At 43.1% G+C, this 23,887-nt stretch overlaps 1 protein-coding gene across 3 annotated transcripts in view; it reads left to right on the top strand.

Annotated features, from left to right (window-relative positions):
* LOC134219534 (sensory neuron membrane protein 1-like) overlaps nucleotides 1-23,824 on the top strand; it is an 87,365-nt gene extending 63,541 nt beyond the window's left edge. For 2 of the 3 annotated variants that reach the window (XM_062698279.1, XM_062698280.1), the window contains exons 2-8: nucleotides 10,220-10,377; nucleotides 10,439-10,838; nucleotides 10,894-11,190; nucleotides 11,245-11,448; nucleotides 11,510-11,688; nucleotides 23,214-23,542; nucleotides 23,641-23,824. In XM_062698279.1, the coding sequence (XP_062554263.1) occupies nucleotides 10,220-10,377; nucleotides 10,439-10,838; nucleotides 10,894-11,190; nucleotides 11,245-11,448; nucleotides 11,510-11,688; nucleotides 23,214-23,541 (1,566 nt within the window). In that variant the 3' untranslated portion in view covers nucleotide 23,542; nucleotides 23,641-23,824. Of the gene's footprint in view, nucleotides 1-1,613; nucleotides 1,966-10,219; nucleotides 10,378-10,438; nucleotides 10,839-10,893; nucleotides 11,191-11,244; nucleotides 11,449-11,509; nucleotides 11,689-23,213; nucleotides 23,543-23,640 lie in introns of those variants that run through there. The other variant, XM_062698278.1, reaches the window with a different exon arrangement.
* Nucleotides 23,825-23,887: the final 63 nt, after the last annotated feature.

The following is a 23,887-nucleotide window of genomic DNA, read 5'->3' as shown; positions in this document are numbered from 1 at the left end:
AAAATTCGAGCCGACACTATCGAAATAGTTATGTGAGCAATTTGCTGGCCCATGTTGGTAGAATCCTGCGAAAGATCTACTGCGGCGCGCTGCTATCAGATTCAGAAGGAAAGCTCGAGCGCAACGCTGCCCAAGCAGCTCGGTATGGTGCATTCCATTTGGGCGCGTGGTTTTCATGTGCGATAATCATTTCTCGAGAGGGCTAAATCAGGGATCCCAAATGGTGCGTGATTCTGGCATCGGCCGGCTGATACAAGCGAAATATGGCATGCGTCTCGGTTGGGTTGAGGTAACGTTCGATTGGCTATCTGCTACAGATTGATGGTTGATAAAAAGACAGAGAATTATAATTCACAGGAATGCAATAATGAAGGTGGGTTGGGTTGAAGATTGAGACGTTTTGAGGAGTGAAATATTTTATTGATTGGAAATTTATAAGCTGTGATTATTTTTATGATATAATGCCATTTAATTGAAGCAATCCTGGAAACGAATGACAATATCAGAATAAATCTATAAAAGTAAGACAGCAAATGATGTGTGATTTAGAGACCCCCTGGCCAGAAAATGTTTTAATTTTAAAGGAATTTTATTCAAGACCTAGTTCGTGAACCACTTGGCTTATTGCAGAATTTCAAAAATATTGAGAAAGAGACCTTTCACCCTTAACTCCTTCTAGTAATCAAAATAATTTATACACTGGCGTTTGGATGATAAGCCCGTTTGCATAATATTTAAACTATTTTTCTGAAGGCTTATTACAAGCAAATAGATGCTTTTGTTTGCTCGAAACATTCCTTTTGCTCTGAATATCTTATTTAAAACCATTAGCGGTTTTTAATGTGTCTCTTCTGGAAAAAAAATGCCCTTATTGTATTCTGCTCATTATGGAGGCATTCAATTGGACTTTCTCTTAAAAGCCATTTGCCGTCAAGTTTTGTTTTCCTCTATCCTGGAGGACATTCAGAAGTTATTCGAACCTGATAAAAAATTTTAGCACCAACGGTTTATTGACTTAGGAGCTCTTTATTTGTGAACGCTTTTCGTCGACAACATAGTCTGCATTAGAGTATTCGATCTATGATCATTTGATTGACCTGATGACCAAATATTATTTATATTGCATACTTAGTGTGGAATTTTAAAAATAACCTAATCTAGTATTGACAATATGATCCGTCTTCAAAGCACCGTATGTTTGTTGTGGCTCGGTCTTTGTTTTAAAATAGCGAATTGATAACATATCATTTACTCAAGACGTCAAATAAAGGCGCAATCGCTAATAAAAGTTTTCATGGAAAAGTTGGTTTGCTTTCAGTGTTCATCTACGTCGATATGCCATGATATAGCACTTCCGAGAATTCGAAATAACTACAGTCTAGCGAAATGAAAAAAGGTTATTATATCAATCACTGTATAGTAATTAGTTATTAATTACTGTGCTTCGGCATGTGATTTCATTCCCAGCGTAGAACGGTTCCGATTGTAGCAACTTGAACTTGAAAGCAATGCATAGATTTGCAAGGATGCACGAGGTGTGCGAATTCCCAATAAGTTCATCGATGACTCGGTCCGGAATGCGGAGATAGTTTCCGTTGGAAAGTTGGGCCGGTTGAACGTGCGAAAAGTAATCGCGACGGAAATGTTTCGTTGGATATTGGATTGAAGTTGGTTGATTAAACTATTTGTGAAAAATTAAAAAAGTAATAATAGTGCTTTTTTTACAAGTTTCTATTCAATTTCCTCAAAGTACCAAGTGTCCACTCGTATTGGTGGTACTAAATAATAGTTCTGTTTTTCTTCGAATTATTTGAAACAAACGAAATTAGTGACGAAATGGAAAAAATTAAACTCGACGAATTAAATTTCAAAAAGATTGCCATAATCTGTGCTTGTACCTTAGTTGGTGGATTAGTGTTCAGCTTTGGGTTATTTCCAGTAATTCTCAAATTTATGGTGAAACAGGTGAGATATTGACCGAAAGATGCAGAACGGTGTTGAGATTTCTCAAGAAATATTACACGATTCGAAGAAATACAACTGCACTACAAATCGAAATTTAATTTTTGTTTTTTTTGTTACTTATTTAATTTTGTTACTTGTCGACTGTAATCAAAGTTGCTAATGGATATGGCTTTCGCAGTCTTAGGATAATCAAAACGGATAAATTTTGAAATTACCCGACGTTTGGACTGAATGTATTTGGCCTTTTTTAAATTATGGCCGTGCATTTCGTAGTTGCTACTCCGTGATTGACCAGAGCAATTGCATAAGGAACCAATGGATGGAAGCATGGGATTTGCTCTCCAACCTCAATGTGTACAGTCCGAGAGCTCTAATATTCTGAATTGTCGATAACGGCGCTGGCCACGTCCTCACGGTCTATCGGGGATGGGAAGGTATTGATGATGCAGCCACTCGCCCACTGTAAGCCGAGAACACCTCTGCACTCGCCGCGAGTTCCTACGGAATTTTGTTGAAATCTGGGGGTTAGGCTCTATGGCAGAGGTTCGTCTTGGTTATTTATTTATTTATTAGCAGACTAAGACCGGAGTGGCCTGTGCTGCACATAAAAGTCTTCTCCATTCAGCTCGGTCCATGACTGCACTTCGCCAACCACGCAGTCTGCGGAGGGTCCGCAAATCGTCCTCCACCTGATCGTTCCACCTTGCCCGCTGTGCACCTCGCCTTCTTGTTTCCGTCGGATCGTTGTCGAGAACCATTTTCACCGGATTACTGTCCAACATTCTGGCTACGTGCCCGGCCCACCGCAGTCGTCCGATTTTCGCGGTGTGAACGATGGATGGTTCTCCCAACAGCTGATGCAACTCGTGGTTTATTCGCCTCCTCCACGTACCATCCGCCATCTGCACCCCACCATAGATGGTACGCAATACTTTCCTTTCAAAAACTCCCAGTGCACAGTGGGCCACGTCGTGGAATTAGGAGGAAAAAAATATTTTCACCATAATGATAATTTTTAGGATCAAAGTGAAGACACTCATAACAAAAAGTCAAAGCTTATTATTTAAGCTTTATTTTGAAGTTTGTTGCAATAGGGTGGCCCCACTACATTTTGAGATAAAATTTTTAACTTCTATATTTCTAATTTTAGCATTGTACGATGTTCTAGAAAGTTGTTCCTTATTTAATTTTGAGGCACTTTGCTGAAGAAACCATTTTTGTACGTCATTTGTATCATTTGTTATGATAATTTTAAATAATTATGTTAGGGTGACCCTAAAAAATCAATATTTTGATTGTAACTTTTTAGTTTTAATTTTTATCGAATTGACGTCTTCTACAAAGTTTTAGAACATAAAAAATGCACGTTTTGGTTACATAACCAAGTAAATTCATTGGTGGATTGCAGAGATATCACTGTTTTTCTTGAAAAAATCCGTTGTTTTCAAATGCTTGTATTTTGGGGGAAAAAGGGGGATCAATTTTTCCCTGGGTTAGACAGAGGAAGGGCTAAGGATTGCTCTGCATATTTTGATATTGGGGAATTTGAGGGAATTTGAGGTTTTTCCATCATTTGAAAAAATGGCTTTATGTACGAGGAAATCAAAATCATCAGTTCTAGAAGTGTTATAAAACCGAAAATTCCGCCCAATTCGTCAAAAACAAAATGTTTATAGTAACCATAACTTCCTTATATATTTCCAGCGCATCTTCACTCAATATACCGATTGGTAGGATAACATGTTCAATAATATCAACGCTTATCAACGTGACAACTTCACTGAACAGACCGTAATCGTAGGTTGTATACATCACTCGTTCAATCGATTTTACTTTTAAATCGCTAGGGTGGTACGGAAAATTAGGTTTTTTTAGTGTATTTTTTATTTAATTTTTATCTAGATATATATATTAGGGTAGTTCAAAAATTCTATTTTTCTCCACACCGATCACTCAATTCTGTCCCATGTTCTGAGTGTCCTCCGCGAATTGATTTAGCACGAGCCGTTTAAATTTGCTTGGGAATTAGTATGGGCAAAGTGAACTTTTCATCATACTGATTATGGCACTTTCCAATTAGGCGCTGGCGAAAACAGAACCAATATAGCCAAAAGGAGCCCTAAAGAATTATCACTTGGATAATCGTTCGAATATTTAGTAATCGATTTTAATTTATGTTGTAGTTCTTTGGAGCTTATCGCGAAACTACTTCACAGGCAACATTGCTGCTCTTGGCGCGAAAGATAGCACTGACAAAAGAAGAAGTTCAATAATCATAACCAAAGATTCGCAAGCTGGATTAAACCGATAATTAATTATTGGAACGATTAATCAACATGCGATTTTGGCCATGTGGGTTCTTTTTTCGCTGTATGGGGAAGCGCCATAATCTTTATATTATATTATATATTTATATTATATATTTATACTTTCATGTTGTTATAATTTAATTTGCATATTTATATATTTCTATATTTTCAGGTTTCCGTTTTCATACCTATTTGTATTTTTATATTTTTATGATTTAATTTTTTATACTTCCATATTTCCATATATATTTTTGTGTTTTAATATTTTTATATTATCTTATTTTCAGATCTTCTTATTGTCATATCTTCAAAGTTTTATGCTCATCAATTACAAGATACAAAAATATGAGTGCATGGAAGCATGGAGGCGTGCGATTGTGGAAGTATTGAAAACTTTAAAATATAAAATTTTCAATATTTTCATATTCTCATGCTTTTATGTTTTTGTGTACTCATATTTTTGTATCTTCATTTTTTAATTTCATGTTTTCCTATTTTTTATTTTTATATAGCAATTTTTATTCTTTTATTATATTATATTTTTCTTTTTTTTTTTCATATTATAAAATTTTCATAATTTCATGCTTTTTATTTTTATATTATAATATTATGTACCTTCATATTTTTATGATTTAACATTTTCATAGCCCACTACAAAATATCCCAGAAATGAAAGCTGCACAACCTGACATGTAACATTTATGCAGACGACGTCCTGGCACATAACCTATCTGATACTCATAACTAAAAAAAATCTATATAATTTCCAGCTTCTTCTACAAGAGATGTACATCCTGAGCAGGGACAGAAAAAGTAATTTTAACTACACTCAAATAGCTGACATCCAACACACAATCAAGTTGCTAGCCCTTCCCGAATTCGAATGTGCGAATGAATAGGACGGCATGTGCACGAACAGCAGCAAGCGTCGACTCTCGGTGTCAGTGTTGTTTTGTGCGGTGTCAAAATGAATCTTCAGCTTGGCGCATTGATATTCAATTTGAAATCTCAAAATATGAATATCATTTCATACTGCGGCTCATATATTCAACATTTTGAAGTCAGATTCTTAAAATATTTGCATCTGTTTAGTATATAAAGTAAAATAATCATCATTTATCGGTGCAAATCAAACGCAATTCAAAATATTCATTTCTGCCCCGGTAGATATTCATTTTTTACGCTCGATTATCAATCGGCTATTGAGAATCGGGCGGTAAAAAAGGTATGGAAATTTGACAGCATGCTGCGAGATGTTCGTGCCTGCATTTCCGAGCGTCTGATCAAAACAAACACGAATCAATGACGAAGCTGCCTACTGAGCGTCGATGCAACTGATAGTAGAACGAAGATTTCCGTCCTTGATCCTGAGTTAACTCCGGCTCCTAGTTGTTGTTATATTCTACAAATATATATAAAATTTGATATAACTTCTGATCATAATGTTATTCATTTCACTACATATTTTTATACAACTACCAAAATAAGAACTTAAAAAGAACGCGGTGCGTATGGTACGGTATGTCCACGCATCCTTCAACCCCTGTAGATTCGAGATATGTATCATGTTGAAGTGAATACTTGAACACGATACAACTCTAAGAATCATCTCTGCGGCAAACACAACGCAGGGGGCCTGGCCGCTTTGAAGTTTATGTCATACCACTGGTATGCTGTGAGCCTCAATATTGACAAGAAAAATTATTGGGCGTCATCTAACTCAATGATTTTCCAGGATGCTTTCTTTGAACTGGCTGCGTTTGTGTTCGATTAGATTAGATTAGATTGTATGGGGAAGCGCCATAATCAGTAGGATGAAAAATCCACTTCCCCATACTAATTCCCATGCACACTTGAAACGGCTCGTGCTAAATCAGTTGTTATCAAATTTCACTAAAATTCGCGGAGGACACTAAGAACATGGGACAGAATTGAATGATCGTTGTGGAGAAAAATCGAATTTTTGAACCACCCTAATAATAGATAAATGTAAAATAAAAAAACTACGCTCGAAAAACCTAATTTTCCATACCACCCTAACGATTTTAAAGTAAAATCGATTGAACAAGTGATGTAAACAACTTACGATTACGGTCTGTACAGTGAAGTTGTCACGTTTATAAGCGTTGATATTATTGAACATGTTATTCTACCAATCGGTATATTGAGTGAAGATGCGCTGGAAATATATAAGGAAGCTATGATTACTATAAACATTTTGTTTTTGACGAATTGGGCGGAATTTTCGGTTTTATAACACTTCTAGAACTGATGATTTTGATTTCCTCGTACATAAAGCCATTTTTTCAAATGATGGAAAAACCTCAAATTCCCTCAAATTCCCCAATACCAAAATATGCAGAGCAATCCTTAGCCCTTCCTCTGTCTAACCCAGTAAGAAATGGATCTCCCTTTTCCCCCATTCAAAAATACAGGCATTTGAAAATAACGGATTTTTTCAAGAAAAACAGTGATATCTCTGCAATCCACCAATGAATTTACTTGGTTATGTAACCAAAACGTGCATTTTTTTTATGCTCTAAAACTTTGTAGAAGACGTCAATTCGATAAAAATTAAAACTAAAAAGTTACAATCAAAATATTGATTTTTCAGGGTCACCCTAACATAATTATTTAAAATTATCATAACAAATGATACAAACGACGAACAAAAATGGTTTCTTCAGCAAAGTGCCTCAAAATTAAATAAGGAACAGCTTTTTAGAACATCGTACAATGCTAAAATTAGAAATATAGAAGTTAAAAAATTTATCTTAAAATGTAGTGGGGCCACCCTATTGCAACAAACTTCAAAATAAAGCTTAAATAATAAGCTTTGACTTTGCTGAAGACACTTTGATCCTAAAATATTATCATTATGGTGAAAATAGTTTTTTCCTCCTAATTTTACGACGTGGCCCAATGTGCAGTGCGCGTTGGTCCTCCACGAGCATCGTCCAAGTCTCGTGTCCGTAGAGAACTACCGGTCTTATAAGCGTTTTGTAGATAGTTAGTTTCGTACGGCGGCGAACTCTATTCGATCGGAGCGTCTTACGGAGTCCAAAGTACGTACGATTTCCAGCCACTATACGCCTCCGAATTTCTCTGCTGGTATCTTTATCGGCGGTCACCAGTGAGCCCAAGTACACGAATTCTTCAACCACCTCGATTTCGTCACCACCGATAGAAACTCGTGGTGGGTGGCTTACACTGACCTCTCTTGAGCCTCTTCCTATCATGTACTTCATCTTCGACGTGTTGATGACTAGTCCAATCCGTTTAGCTTCGCTTTTCAGTCTGATGTAGGCTTCCTCCATCCTCTCAAAGTTACGTGCCATGATATCAATGTCGTCGGCGAAACCAAATAACTGGACGGACTTCGTGAAAATCGTACCACTCGTGTCAATCCCTGCCCTTCGTATTACTCCCTCCAAAGCGATGTTGAATAGCAGACACGAAAGACCATCACCTTGCCGTAACCCTCTACGGGTTTCGAAGGACTCGAGAATGCCCCTGAAACTCGAACTACGCACATCACCCGATCCATCGTCGCCTTGATCAACCGTATCAGTTTATCCGGAAATCCGTTTTCGTGCATTAGCTGCCATAGCTGGTCCCGATCGATTGTATCATATGCGGCTTTGAAGTCGATAAATAGATGATGTGTGGGCACGTTGTATTCGCGGCATTTCTGCAATACCTGACGTATGGCGAACACCTGGTCTGTGGTAGAGCGTTCAATCATAAATCCCGCCTGGTACTGCCCCACGAACTCTCTCGCAATTGGTGTTAGTCGACGGCATAAAATTTGGGAGAGTATACTTGAGGTATACCTTGTAGGCGGCGTTCAGCAATGTGATTGCGCGGTAGTTGCTGCAATCCAGCTTATCGCCCTTTTTGTAGATGGGACACACGACACCTTCCATCCACTCCTGCGGCAGAACCTCATCCTCCCAAACCTTGGTAATCACCCAGTGCAGCGCTCTAGCCAGTGCCTCACCACCGTGTCCGCTTTTCCACACTTTCTGTCCTGTCCAGCAGATTTCTTGCAGCGCTACGACATCGAAGTTGCGGGAATGTAATTCATCGTAGATTATCCTGTCGCAACCTGCGAAGCCTAGCGACTTGCAGTTCCATGTTCCAAGCTTCCAATCGTGATCCTTTATTCGTCGCCTTGGTCGTTGCCGAATGTATCGAGTCGTATTATCTTCTATGTCGTTCGTAATAGTTGTTTTTAAAGGCGGCTTATTGGGCCTGCGCAAACCTCCTGTTTCGTCGGAGGGCCGTCGTGTCAGGGCTGTTTAGCGTCCCACCTAACACCAGGACTTGGGCTTGTGCGCTTTGAGCGGCACACGGTCGCTTTGGCGGAGCCTACTTGCGGATACATGCAGCTTTTTATAGAGGTTTAACAGGGCCCACTGTCAAACCCCACCAAATCCTAGGCAGGCGCCACAACTCGCAGATGGCCTGGGGAGGGATCGTCAAGCCCTTGGACATAGTCCCTGCTGCCCTCATACCGGGCAGATGCATTCTTAAAAAAAAAATGCATTATCAACTCCTTTTGCCTTATACCGGGCAGACGCGTTCATTTAAAGAAGGCATTACCAACTCCTTTCGCCATATACCTGGTAAATGCATCCATTTAAAGAAGACATTATCAACTCCTTTCGCCTTATACCGGGCAGACGCATTCTTTTAAAGAAGGCATTACCAACTCCTTTCGCAGATGCATCCATTTAAAGAAGGCGTTACCCTTCCCTTCGCCTTATACCGGGAAGACGTGTTCTTTGAAAGAAAACATTAGCAACTCCTTTCGCCTTATAACGGGCGGTAGAAACGGTCGAGTCGAACCCGTACCCGATGGGTTCGGGTTTGAAAAATTACTACAATATCGGGTTCGGGTCGGGTACGGGTTTGAGTAATAAAATACTGCAAATTATTTTATTCAATTTTGTTAATTGTGAGGCTAGTTTGTTGTTTGGGCTCACATTTTTTTTTTTCAATTTTAAGAGAACCAGAAAATATCTAGTTTGAATTTTTCGGGGAAAAATTGTGTGCGGGCTAAAATAATTAAATTATGTCGGGATCGAATCGAAATTGTCGGGAACGGGTCGGGTTCGGATTTGCATTAAATGCAAAAAAAAATGCTCGGCTTTCATGTAATTAAGCAGAAATCGGTTATTATTTGAATGATAATTAACTGAATTCCGCCAAATGGCATTCCGCGGAATGCCTTTCGGTGAAAAGGTACATTCCGCGAAATGTCTTTCGGAAAAAAGGTGCATTCCGCGAAATGTGTTTCGGTGAGTTGATACATTCCGCGAAATGTCGTACCGCGAAAAAAAATTCCGCGACATGGTTTTCGGCGAAATAGTATACAACCGATAAAAATGATTTTGCTTAATTTTTTTCTTTTTTTGCACCAGCTGTCACATGCTGATGTCCAGTGCACTAGTTGTTCCATTATGGCCAAACCCATAAGAAAACAATGGGATTTGCCATAATAGGAACCAACATTAAGAATAGTGCCAAAACTGGTACATGCGTTCCTATTATGGATTAATGAATTTTAGGCACTATTTCGATTTTTAATGCGGTTTTCAAATATGTTCTAAAAAGCAGGAAGAGAAATTTTCTGTTTAAAATATCAATACCATCCACCTAAGTTTTATTTATATTAAAAAAAAAAGTTTTTCTCAACTATGCTCTTAACATGGTGACGATTGGCACACCTACCCTAGCCTACTACGATATTAATTTTTTCGTGATTAGACTTTTCATAAGCAAAGTATGTTACAGATCCGAGTTTCTTGATGGGACGGTCATTAAATTTTCAATGAAATTATGTATATTATATGAGATTTTATGAAGAATATTGTTTTTAGAAATATTATTAGAATTTAGGAATATTTTCAAGCTAAATCTAATGACGTTCGTTATTTCAGAACGTGTTGCTGAAACCGGGCACCCAGATGCGAGGCATGTTCGAAGAACTTCCGTTTCCCCTCGATTTCAAGTTGTACCTGTTCGATGTGATCAATCCAGACGAAGTCATGAAGGGCGGTAAGCCACACGTGCGGGAGATAGGTCCTTATTATTTCGAGTAGGTGCCAGAGCGGATGCTTCCGATGTCTATGCGGAAAATTTAATTCATTTCACCATAGGGAATGGAAAGTGAAGTACGACACCGAGGACAACATCGAGGACGACACGCTGACTTTCACGCTACGGAATACATGGATTTTTCGGCCGGACGTTTCCGCCCCTCTAACGGGGGACGAAATCATTACCCTTCCCCATCCACTGGTTTTGGGAGCTTTGCTGATGGTTCAGCGAGATCGGGAAGCAATGATGCCATTGGTTTCGAAAGGGATGAACATTATTATGGACCCACTGACGACGGGATTTCTGACGACTCGAGTCATGGATCTGCTGTTCGACGGAATTTTGATCGATTGCAGTAGTCACGAATTTTCAGCAAAGGCACTTTGTTCGGGATTGGAATCGGAAGGGGCAGTGTCGCCTTATAACGAGACGCATTTCATGTTTTCGCTGTTTGGGATGGTACTGCTGTGTTAAATCACGCGTTCATGGCTTCTGACGAGGGTAATACTTTCAGAGAAACGCAACTGATGCAGGTCGATGGTCAGTGTATCGAGGGGTCAAGAATATAAAGGATCTTGGACGGGTGGTGACTTATAATGGTGAAACCGAAATGGATATGTACGACGGTGACGAGTGTAATAAATTTGTGGGGACGGATTCGACCATTTTTCCTCCATTTCTGACGACTAAGGATAAGCTGTGGGCTTGGTCACCGGAGATTTGTCGCTCGATGGGAGCGTACTATTTCGGGAAATCCAAATACGCCGGTCTGCCGATGAGTTTCTTCAAGTTGGATTTCGGTGATTTGAAGGTAAGTTCACGAACGGTTATAAATTTGCGTGCCTAAAAAAAAACCAATTCTAAGAACGAACCGGAACATCACTGCTTTTGTCGAGATCCGCCGGACGACTGTCCACCAAAGGGAACAATGGATTTGAGCCCCTGCTTAGGGGCACCTTTTATCGGTTCGAAACCGCATTTCTACGATGCTGATCCGGCACTGTTGGCTGCCGTTGATGGATTGACGCCCAATGAGAAGGACCACGACATGTACATCCATTTTGAGTTGGTGAGGATCTGAACTGAAGATGGCCGATATAGGCAAAAATGTGATATTTGGATTTTTATAGCTTTCAGGAACACCAGTTTCGGCTGCCAAGCGCTTGCAGTTTAGTATGGAACTTGAACCAGTTCGGGATCATCCGGTGCTCGGAAATCTTCCGAATGTTATCTTGCCACTCTTTTGGGCCGAAGAAGGTGCCTCGCTCAACAAGACATGGACTAATCAGCTCAAATATCAGCTATTCCTGTGAGTATCCCATAATTGACTAGCTTTTCTTTCACTTACTTATGGGTCCTGTACACCTCCGGTGGTGTAAAGGGCCGACTTGAAAGATCTCCATCCTTAGCAATGTCCAGCTATCGCTTTAAGGCCTATTATCATTGGACCCGGGCCGGACGGGGCTTCCGTTTTTATGCCGGGATTTTTTTTTTCAGTTTACATTCCATCGTGAAACACGGCGAGCTTTTGCTAATAAATTTTAAGATACACGCACACAGCTATTCAACTGCCATTTTTCTTTGTTTTATTTTGATTCGTTGATGATGCGTGAAGCAAGATTTTTTTATGTACAGGTTATTCGACTTGTCAATATCCCCAACTCAGCCATCTTGGATTTTTGTATGGAATTTATGCTCGTTTGTTTACGTTTTGCACTGAAAATGTATGTTTCCCCCCCGCGCTGGTTATTCCCATCTACTGACGAAGTCGGATAACCCGTACATAAAAAAAATCTTGGCGTGAAGCATGAAGATCAAAACAAAATTCATCGGAACAGCGACGGGAACGGCAGGATTTGAGTGATTAAAAAATAAAAATACAATTAAATCCTTCAGTTGATTCTAACGCAATATTTCAAGAATTTCAAGCAAAACCCCTTAGGTTTTTTTCATGAAACAAGGCAAGGTTTCGCTTAATCCAGTTTCAGACAACCCATCCTCAATTTCAGTTTTAATCATCTCAACCAACATACAAACTTAATTTTTTTCGACCGGATCTCAGCATTTTTCCCGAGATCTCAGTAACGTCGGTTGCTGACATCCAATAAATATGTTGCTCAGAATCAGTAAAAAACTATTTTTTGCCGATGTTCAGTTCTGATCACTCACCGGCCTCCATATAATGATTCGACGCTACTACTAACCTAGGATAGGATGTGCCAATTAGTCATTAAAAATCGTACCGATTTTCTGTCAAAATCGTACCGGTTGCTGATTGGGTGAAAACGACAATCGATTACTTCGATCGGCGGTATCACATTTTCAAAAGGGCAGTTTGTTGTTAGCTTGGCCGTGTTGCTGGGAAATTAAATTCAAATTTATGACAAAATTCAAAAGTTTGTTTTTTGATTTTTTGGGTGAAATGAATTTATGCTAGACTGTCAATGATGTATGCATGATTCTCAATGGTTATGCTTATTTAAAACACTCGATTAGAAGCATTATTAACCAACTTTTTACCCATTTCACTGTAAAACTCATTAAATTCCATGCAAAAACTTTTTTCTGATAGTACGTAACATCTTTTATTACGAATAATGGAAGAAATGAACGAGAAAACATTATTTTTTAAATATATCACTTTGCAGATTTTGCCAAAAAATATATTGGGAAGCACTGGTCACCACCTCGTCGAAGCAATCGACGGAGGAAACAACAAGGCAGTCGCAATTCAATTGTCACATCCTATCCTAGCTACTAACCAAGCACTTTGAAATCAACTCCATGCTCCGGCTTCTCTTCACCACTGTAATGGATGTGATACTTGAATGAGGTATCCGCAAATGACCTTTCCCGTCAAAATTGTATCTCGTTTTATTGTTTCAGTCGATTCTTTGCCTTATTAAAGGTCAACTTTCCAGAAGAACCCATATTTTTTCAAGCTTCTAACTATTTTAAAAATCGAAAACAAAATCTAGAGTGCTTTGAGAATAGGTCGTATGTGCAAAAGAGAGTTTCTCTTTGCTTCCTTTCTCTTTCGATTATTACAGATCTATACTACACTTTACTCCATGTTTCTTGGCAGATGACTAAAGATAATAGCTTTGTCTAGCGTTCTGAAGTGAAAATGTACCAAAATATGCAAAACTACTTTATATATTAGCGAAAGAGAGCGTGACCAAAGAGAGCCTCTCTTCTGCACATACGACCTATTCTCAAAGCAATCTAGAAATCCGAAAACGTGCTGCACGTGTGAACCGGTCTGAAAAATTAACCAGATGTTCGTTCAAAATCGGACAAATGTTAGGCCAATCTTGAAAACAGCACTTTTTTAGCTTTTGTGTTTTAAATTTAGAAAATACTTAGAGGCGTCAAATAATATGGGTTCTTTGGGAAAGTTGACCCTAGATAAAATAAGGAATCGAAGAATCGAGTAAATAATAATTTTTTACGGTCAACTGCGCGGAATTCCCGTTCTCCTGTTCCTCGCCATCGGATCTCCTGAAGTGCTGCAACCTCCACCTTCACTTTTTGCAGCTCTCGAACAAGGAGGGTAACTCGTGCAGGTTACAACAGGGTCCTAACGTTCCAAGTACCGAGTTTCCAATCAGTTTCCGTTAAACATTACCGTGTCCTTTGCCGATCATTCAATCCTGTATTTTCGATTACATTTTTCGGGGTTGATTGTTGGTTTTCGGTATACCGCCTTATCAGAGCTGCGATACCTAGCCACGTGGTGGGACTGCCATCTTAGGAATAGCTGACGTGACACCGCTTTTCTTGTTCAGCCACGCGATACGGGTCAGACTCTGTTTTGGGTCGTCCCTAAAATGAGGAACTACGTGCTCAAGTAGATTTGATAAAAATCCCCCCACTCCAGGACTAGGCTAGTGCGCTTTGGGCGGTATACGGTCGCTTTGATAGGACCTGCTTTAACGGATACATGCAGCTGTTTTATAAAAGTTCAACAGACCCTACTGTCAAACCCCTCCTCATTCTAGGCAGGCCCACAGGTCGCACCCCCTCACTCTAGCTGATGTCAGAAGGACAACAGTGCCCAGGTTACGCTGCCAGCTACTGTACGCAACCATTACCTGGCGGTCTATTGTCATCGTCAGACCCGTGGAAGCGTGAGAATTGGAACTTGTGAGGACCAGGGCTATGTATGTCACCTCTTCTTGCCCAGTAGTGGTGATCTCCAGGTGTACCGATTCGGAAGGTTGTGTTGCAGTTGGAAGTAGGTGCTGCAAATTGCCATATTCTTGATAAAATGAATTAGTCACAGGCCGTCTGCCGGCGGGCGCTGAACTTCCCAATAGTTGGTCTATACTTCTCCTCTTGGCCAACCTGAGCATTCAAATCTCCTATGATTATTTTGACGTCTTGACTTGGGCAGCTGTCGTACTCACGTTCCAGCTGAGCGTAGAAAGCGTCCTTATCGTAGCGTAGAAAGCATCAGTGCTTCCTCTACTACTTCCTCTACATACTCTCATTGATCAACCACCACTCGATCACGCGCCCTTGCATATCGGCCATTAGGGCGAATGAGAAGTAAGGAACGAAAGTGAGAAATGAGAAGTTTTTTCCTCTTCCTTCCTACTTGCGTCTTCCTTCTTCCTAATTTCTTCATCCTTCCTTCGTTGCTCTCTTCCTTGTTCCTTTTTCTTCTTTCCTCCCTCCTTTTTTTTATTCCTTATTTCTACTTCATTCTTTCTTCTTCGCTCATTTTTTATCTTTCTCTCTTCTTTTTTCTTCCTCCTTCCTTCTCTCTTCTTTTTCATTTTTACTTCATTATTCCTCTTTAATCTTTCTTTCTTTTTCCTTCTCGCTTCATACTTTTTGTTCTTTCTTTTTTCTCTTCTTCTTTTTTCCTTCTTCCTTCTTCGTTCTTCTTTTTTCCTTCTTCCTTATTCCTTATACCTTGTTATTGCATCCTTCCGTCATCCGTCTTTCTTTGTCATTTCTCCTACTTCTTGCTTACTTCTTTCTTCTTCATTTTTCCTTCTTCTTTTTCCTTTTCCCTCATCTTTTTTCTTCTTCGTTCTTCGTTCTTTCTTCTTCTTTCTCCTTTCTTTATCCTTCTTCTTTCATCTTTGTTTATTTCTCCTTCCTTTTTTTCTTCCATACTCCTTCCCCTTTTTCCATTTTCCTTTTGCTTTCCTCTGTCTTCTTCTTTCTTCCTCCTTCGTTCTATCTTCTTCCTTCTTTTTTCTTTACTCTTCCTACTTCCTTCTTTCTTCTTTTTTCTTCATTCGCCTTCCCTTTTCTTTCTTTAATTTTCTTTCATCTTTCTTGCGTCGGCCATCTTTATTCTTCCCTCGTCCTTCATCCTTCGTCCTTCTTCCATCTGCCTTCTTCTTTCCTCTTGCTTTATGCTTCCTACTACCACCTTCTTTTTTTTCATCCGTGATGAACTTTTGTTAAATTAAAAATCCCGTCTTCTTTTTTTCTTCCTTCTTCTTTATTTGTTTATTTTTTTCTTTCTCACTTTTTTTTCTGCTCCACTCTTCCTTCTTTCGTATTATTTCCTCGTTCTTCTTCCTTTTCTCTTTTATATTTCTCCTGCTTTCGTCTTCGTTCTTCCTTTTTCCTTCATCTTTCTTCCTTTCCTTTCATATTTCTTCCTGTTTCCTTCTTTTTTCTTATTTCTTCCTTCTTTTTCTTCAATCTTTTTTCTACCTTCTTTCCTCTTCTTGCTTCCTTCTCCCTTTTTTCTTCTTCCATTATCTTCCTTCGTCATTCTTACTTCTGCCTTTTTCCTGCTGTATTTCCTTCTGTATTTCTACATCTTTCTGCAGTTTATTCTGTCTATCTTCACACTTCTTTCTTCTTTTTTTGCTTATTTGTTCTGGTCTCCTGCTATTTTTTCTTCGTTCTTCCTTCTCCCTTCTTTATTTCTCCTTCTTCCTTCCCTCCTTTTCTTCTTTTTTCCTTTTTGCCTTTCTCGTATACGAAGTATACGTAAAGGCTATAGGATCACTCCAAAACCGAACTTTTGATAGAAGGCTCGGAGACCCATAGCGTTATATATCAATCGACTCAGCTCGACGAATTGAGGTGATGGCTGTAGGTGTGTGTGTGTGTGTGTGTGTGTTTTTTTTTTCTTCCTAAACAATGGAGGGGGAATCTGCTCAACAGACATCCTGGGTTGACCAGGAAGTGCTGGGTTAGGGGCCACCTCCAATGAGGGAGGCAGGACTGCATCCCCGACCAGCTAAACCGTTTCCATTGCCACCAAGCCCATCGTCCCTTCGGTACAACCAGAAAGTAATGCTTCCAAGGGGGGCCAGTGCATAACGCACCCTCGAGGTTAGCTGCGTGTCCTTGCAGCATCGAACATCGTGACTCGCTTTTTTAGAAGAACACCATGGTGTCGTGCCAGCTTTCCAGGTGGCCTTACCACGCCCTATGTCCTCGGAAGGTGGGCAGGGTCGACTTCGCGCCTGCTTCCCTCTGCACGACTGGTATCAAGAATGATGATGCCGCGTGCACCCCAAATTGACCTTTCTGCGATAGGGCCTATTCGCCAGCACACAGAGGGACTTGCCGACGCGGTGCCTACGCCTGCCCCAGCCTTGACGAGGACCCCTTTCCGTCCTCGGGCTCGTAACCCGCCCGGTTGACCGACGCCGCGAAAGCGACGATACCATGTTGTTCTTCACGCGGCCACTTGTTCGATAAAAGGATCGAGTTCGACCACAGGGCACCGGTATGACCCATGAAGTCGACTCCGAACCCTTGGACCACCTCTTATTTGCGCCTGAACTAGCCATTCCTCGAGTCCACGCGCCACCTTCTGTGTAGCTCCGAGACGATTTGGACGATAGCCGATAAAACGGCGTTCCAGCCAACTTCATCTTTACACATCCTCCGGACTAGGTTGTCCGGGGTAGTGTCCAGACCACATGTGGCAAGCATGTGGTCACGCATTGTGCGAAAACGCGGGCACACGAACAACACGTGTTCCGCCGTTTCCTCTAAACCTACGCACACCGGACACTCGGGCGAGGCCGAGTGTCCGAACCGGTGTAGGTACTGTCTGAAGCAACCATGGCCTGTAAGGACCTGGGTCAGGTGGAAAGTGATTTCCCCATGGCGCCTTTTGACCCACGTACCTATCTCCGGTATCAACCTATGTGTCCATCTACCCTTAGTGGAACTGTCCCACGCACGCTGCCATTTGACCATTGAGGCCAACCTGACAGTCCTACGGATGCCTCTCGTGCCGCGCATTTCGAAGCACTCTATGTCTTCACCGATAACTATGTCGATAGGCATCATACCGGTGATGACGCAAAGTGCATCGTGCGACACGGTACGGTACGCGCTCGCAACTCTTAGGCACATGAGCCTATACGTACTTTCTAACTTCGTTCTGTAGCAGTTAATACGCAGGGCCGTGCCCTGTTGGCCCCCATACCTCAGTATGGACAGAGCAACGCTAGCCAGAAGCTTGCGCTTGCTGGCATAAACCGCAGAGCTATTGGACATCATCCGGGACAATGCCGCTATAGCTGTGGAGGCACGCTTGCAGGCGTAATTGACGTGGCTACCAAAGGTGAGCTTATCGTCGATCATTACCCCCAAGAGTTTGATGGAGCGTTCAGAGGTGACCGTGCAGTTGCCTGCCCTTATCACCGCTTGTTGCTCCGAATTTCGGTTGTTAACAACAACCACCTCAGTCTTGTGGTGAGCCAGTTCTTACTTCCTGGAACTCATCCACTCCTCCACAATTGCGATCGAGTGGGCTGCAGTCAATTCCACCTCTTCGATCGATTCGCCGTAGACCTCCAGCGTAATATCGTCAGCAAAGCCGACGATTGCCACGCCCACCGGGAACTTCAACCTCAAGACACCGTCGTACATGACATTCCATAACACCGGACCCAGTATGGAACCTTGCGGAACCCCTGAGGTTATGTCAACGCACTTCCGACCCGCCTCCGTGTCGTATACCAGTACTCGATTCTGGAAGTAGCTTCCGAGAATCTTGTACAGGTTCTCGGGAATTCCAAGACGCAGGAGCGCATCTGCAATAGCTGCCCAACTGGCACTATTGAAAGCATTCCTCACGTCGAGAGTCACTACTGCACAATAGCGAACTCCCCTCCTCTTACGCTGGATAGCTATCTCCGCGGATTTGGTAACCGACAAGATAGCGTCTACGGTCGACTTACCCTTTCGGAAGCCAAACTGGTTACTCGATAGACCATCCGCACCCTCCGTGCGTATCAACAACCTGTTGAGGATGATCTTCTCGAGCACCTTCCCCGCCGTATCAAGCAGGCATATTGGTCTATATCCCGACGGATCCCCCGGTGGTTTTCCCGCTTTTGGTAATAGGACCAAGCTCTGCCTTTTCCATGCTTCAGGGAAGACTCCCTCGTCCAGGCATCGCTGCATAACAGATCTGAACATCTCGGGAGCCTCGACAATGGCCGCTTTGGTGGCCAGGTTCGGAATACCATCTGGTCCTGGCGCCTTACCTACACTAAGGGACTGTGCAATCCCCGCAAGTTCCGCCACCGTTACTCTTCCCTCGTCGGCCACCCTGGCCCGTGGCAGCTCCACAAAGGGAGGCCAGGGACTTGGGTCGTGACGTGGGAAGAGCCCCGCGATGATCCTCTCCAGCATCTCTGGAGACCGCTCTGTAGGGGCCAATCGCCCCACGTGTCTTGGCCATTACGACCCTATAGGCGTCACCCCATGGATTCGCGTTGGCACTTTGACACAGGCCCTCGAAGCAGGCTTTTTTGCTTGATCTAATCTCAGTCTTCAGAGCGGCTCTAGCAGCCACGAACGCCACCCGTCGTTCAACACGCTCCTCTTCTGTGCGTGCTCGCTGCATCCGCCTCCTTGCCCGTAGGCAGGCGCGGCGCAGGTTCGCAATTGCTTGAGTCCACCAGTAAGCCGGTGGTCTCCCATTCCTAGGGTGGACTTTCCTGGGCATGGTGGCATCGCATGCACGCGAGAGTACTGTTACCAGCTGCTCGCCACTCAGACCGAGAGTATTGTGCTCGCGGCGGAGCGCTTCCTTAAACACCTCGTCGTCGAAGTATGATGTCTTCCACATACGAGGACTAGGCCTCGCCCCTTCTTCCGTCCGCTGAATGCTGGTCGTATAGTCGATACTGTAGCGAACCGCCAGGTGGTCGCTGTGAGTGTAGCCATCATCTACCCTCCAGTTCGAACTACTCGTTTGGCCAGGGCTCCAGAACGTAACGTCGATAATCGACTCGGCGCCGTTCCAGCTGTAGGTACTTTTGGTACCGACATTAACCAAGTCCACATCCAACATGGCCAGTGATTCCAGCAGGATCTGCCCCCGTTGATTCGTGGATCGGCTTCCCCATTCCACGGCCCAAGCGTTGAAGTCCCCCGCTATCACCACCGGCCTACGCCCCATCAAGTTAGCCGTCAAACAATTTAGCATTCGACCGAACTGCTCGATCGACCATCGAGGAGGCGCATAGCAGCTGCAGAAGAAGACCCCGTTGATTTTGGCAATGACGAAGCCCTCGTGTGTCGAAGACACCAACTCTTGGACTGGGTATTTCCCCGTTGTCCATATCGCCGCCCAATTATCGGTGACCCAATTACCGTTCCTGGCAGGTACCCGGTAAGGATCTGCTATGATGGCGATATCCGTCCCCCATTCAGCAACTGTCTGACACAGCAGTTGCTGGGCTGCATCACAGTGGTTCAGGCTTAGCTGCGTTACCTGCACTGTGATTTTGCAGCACGCTTAAACGCCGGGCACTTCGAACCCCCCATGGGGTGCTTGCTATTCGCAGCTTTGCTGGAACAGATCAAACAGTTGGGAGGGTGCGTGCAACATTGTGCCTTATGTCCCTCCAATCCGCAGCGTCGACAGAGCTTGCTTCTGTCAGGGCCTTTGCAGTCCCATTGCTTGTGCCCCGGTTCCAGGCACTTGAAGCAAACTTCTGGTTGCTCATATATGCCCACAGGGCATACCGACCACCCCACCTTGACGCTCCCTAACTTGACTACCTTGGAGGCGTCCGCTGCAGGTAGCCGAACCAATGCTACCTGTGTCCCTGCCGGACCTTTCCGTAGCCGAACGGCTGCGGTGGACGCCTCCACTTCGCACTGTCGCCGCAGTGCCGTGACGAGCTCTTCGACTTCGGTGATCTCGTCCAGGTCTTTAACCCTTAGATTCACCTCCGTCGTGAGTGCCCTCACCTTGACCGTCTCGCCTAGGACTTCCTCCGCCAACTTCTTGTAGGCGGCGCCCTTTTGCGAGACGCCCCGCTCCAGCTCGAGGATCATCTCGCCCATCCGGGTACGTCTTATTCGACGTACGTCGGCGCCGAGTTCACCGAGCTTGACGTCACTCCTCATCGCATTCAAGACGTCCGAGTACTTAGCCTCGTCCGTTTTGATGGCTAGTGCATCGCCCTGAAGTGATTGGCGCCTACCCTAGACTTCTTGCTACCCTCATTCGCCTGGGCCTTCTTTTCGGCCCTTGACGTCTTCGGTTTCCTCTTGTTCTTGACCAGGGTCCAGGAGGCGTCATCCCTCTATTTCCCTGGTCTGGGGCGGCTGAAAGCTCTCAGCCTGCCGTAACCCCTTACCACCGTCTTTCCTGGGTGGACGGACCTTTCCAGGTCCTTCCTCCCCCGGTTTTGGAGGTACCTGGCCGGGGTTCAGCTTCCCAGCCCCACTACCCTTGTTCGGGGTAGTAACCCTCCGCGTTTTGGGGCGGCCCCCAGGGAGCTCATCCCCTGGAGACTGTCTCCCCCGTTTTTGTGTCTGCTCCTTTGGAGCAGCCACCCCCGACGTACCTGCGAATACTTGAGCCTCAGTCTGGGTAGACTTTGGCACCACCGTCTTCGCTGGCACGCTCTCGGTCGATTCGACCTTGCCCAAATCCGCGAATTCTTGGGCCTCAGTCTGGGTAGACCTCGACTCCATGGATTTCACGGGTTCGAACTTGGCCGTCCCGACCGCCGTTTCCAGCTTGGCGTCCAACATCGACTTTCGAAGTTTCTGCAAGCTCCTCTTGAGGTCCTTGCTGATATTATGCTTCGATGACGCAAAGTCGATGATGGCGTCCAGCTGTTCCGTCGCCACCTCGAAGGCCGAAAGCCCATCGCGTTTGCGGTTCATCGCCTTCACAAGCCATGGGCCGTCAATAACCCCTTCCGGCGTTTTTATAGCCGAGAGGAAGGTTGAGTGACCCACGCTGGCGCTGCGCACTGAGCTGCCGACTATTGCCTCTGGCCTCCTAGGCGGAGACCTGAACAACCCACCTCTTGCGAAGGGGTTGTCGCCTACACTACTACCACTAATTGAAGAATTGACTTGGTTTTCCATTTTGGTCCCACGAGTTGCTCGGGAAAAAAGGTCCACCACGCCAGAGCCCAGCATAACGCGGTAAGGGACAATTACTGTGGAGGGTGCCCAGGTACCCCACAGGCTCCGTTAAAGGCCTAGCTTATTATTTCACCCCCCTGGCCATGCATCCCCTCGGCACGGGTCGCTTGACGCCTTGGGATTAGGGGTTAGGGACGATGGTCCCGGTCTAACTCGCAGTGGCCATGGGGAGGGGTCGTCAAGCCCTTGGACAAAGTCCCTGCTGCCCCATGTGTGTGTGCGTGTGTGTGTGTGTGTGTGTGTGTGTGTGTGTGTGTGTGTGTGTGTGTGTGTGTGTGTGTGTGTGTGTGTGCACAAAAATGTGAGGCACACTTTTTGGTACTTAGCATTATCCGATTTGCTCGCAACAAGTTGCTGTCGACGCGGATTGCGGTCTAGTTGTTTCCTATTGAAAATTGGCCCGATCAGTCATTGCAAAAAAAAATTTTTTTTTCAAAGATTGCAGCAATGCATTGACCGCAAATGCATATGAATTGATGAAAAAAGTAAAATATATCCCCCTAAAGTGCTATTTCGACCTTTCTTATGTGTTTTTCTTATTTTTTTAATGCGCGAGAAAGACACCACCAACGCTAGGTGGATTGATCTGGGTTTTTCTTTTTCATTCTTCATTCGTCTTTTATCTTCCTTCTTCATTATCACTTCTTCGTTCTTCCTTAACTTAATCTTAATTTAAAAATACACCCTCACATAGATTGAAAAATAATCCTTCTTCCAGCTTCTTTCTTTCTTTTTCTTCCTTCCTTCTTCTTTTTTCTTCCTTCTATTTGCTTCCTTCTTCTTTTTTCTTTCTTTATTTTTCCGTCTTTCTTTTTCACTATTTTTTCTTCTTCGCTCTTTTTTCTTCTTCCTTACTTTTGCTTCCTTCCATCTTCCTTCTTACTTCTTCCGCCTTCTTTCTTCCTCTTTCCATCTTTTTCCGCCTTGCTTTCTTCTTTCTTCTTCCTAACTTCTCTCTACTCACTTCTTAGTCCCCACTTTTCATTCGGTCAAACAGTTTTAGGCTTGATAACCGTTCGGGCTAATAGTCATTCCGCCTAATGATCATTCGGTCTAATGCCCTTCGGCCTGATGAACTTCGGTCCAGTGATGGGAAATGTCAAAAAAAATCTTTATAATCGATGTCGAAACAAATGAAAACGGTATTCGAAATGGAACTGAGTAATGTTTAACTGTTTTGTGTTGATATTGTGTGGATTTTTTTTTCTTCTTTTAAATGTTTTAAGTAAATGCTCTAAATTAAGAATTGTTAAAGATTGATGTGATGTAGCAGCTTGTGATAGAAGTGCGACTGCGAGGGTGATTAAAAAATACTAATCGATTTCAAAGCTGTCCATTGATTGTCGATACATGTGCCCTGCCCCTAATTGCACCTACCCTTAGTATTGGATCATGTGCTTAACTTCCTAAAGTTTCGTTTTTCGTTTTAAAACACAGCGGCCTCAAGTTCAACGCCACCGTCAAATGGTTAACAATTATAATCGGAACAGTCGGAACCATCGCTGCCATGTTTATGCATTTCAAGCGAGGGAACAAAATGGGTAATGTTACTCCGGTGGAAGCCGTCACAAATGGTTCGGCCAAAGGGAGCGGATCCGGCGGCATGGGGGCCAACAATAGGAACGGCTCGCCCACGCGGCCGGTTGTTCCGACCACAAAGGATTTGGTTATTGTCAACAATGGGCGTAACTTGCCAAATGTTATTGATGGTTTGGAAAAACCGCATAAGGTGGTGCTGACCGAAATGTCGCAGGAACGATACTGAGGTGAGATGTTATCATTGGTTCATGGAAGAATTTGATTTATATTATTTGAAATTTGTCAATCTATGTAGTAGCTCATCTTCTTTTTTTCTTATCTACAGGTTTTTCGAAAAAGTGTTGAACAATTTTCAATTTGTGTAAATTAGTTGCATAAATCAATAGCACGAAGAATCAACAGTGTGAGTAGAACTATACAATTGTTCAACAAAAAAGATACAAATATTTGAAAAATTAGTGGATTGCGTTAGTCTAAAATATAGAATTCTGATTAATACTGATAATGTAGCCACAACATAGTAATGAATTTTTATCAGAATAAAAAGAAAACCATATCCTATTACTGCAAAA

Source organism: Armigeres subalbatus, chromosome 3 (assembly GCF_024139115.2).
Source record: "Armigeres subalbatus isolate Guangzhou_Male chromosome 3, GZ_Asu_2, whole genome shotgun sequence".
NCBI lineage: Eukaryota > Metazoa > Arthropoda > Insecta > Diptera > Culicidae > Armigeres > Armigeres subalbatus.
This window is presented reverse-complemented; position numbering and strand designations above follow the sequence as displayed.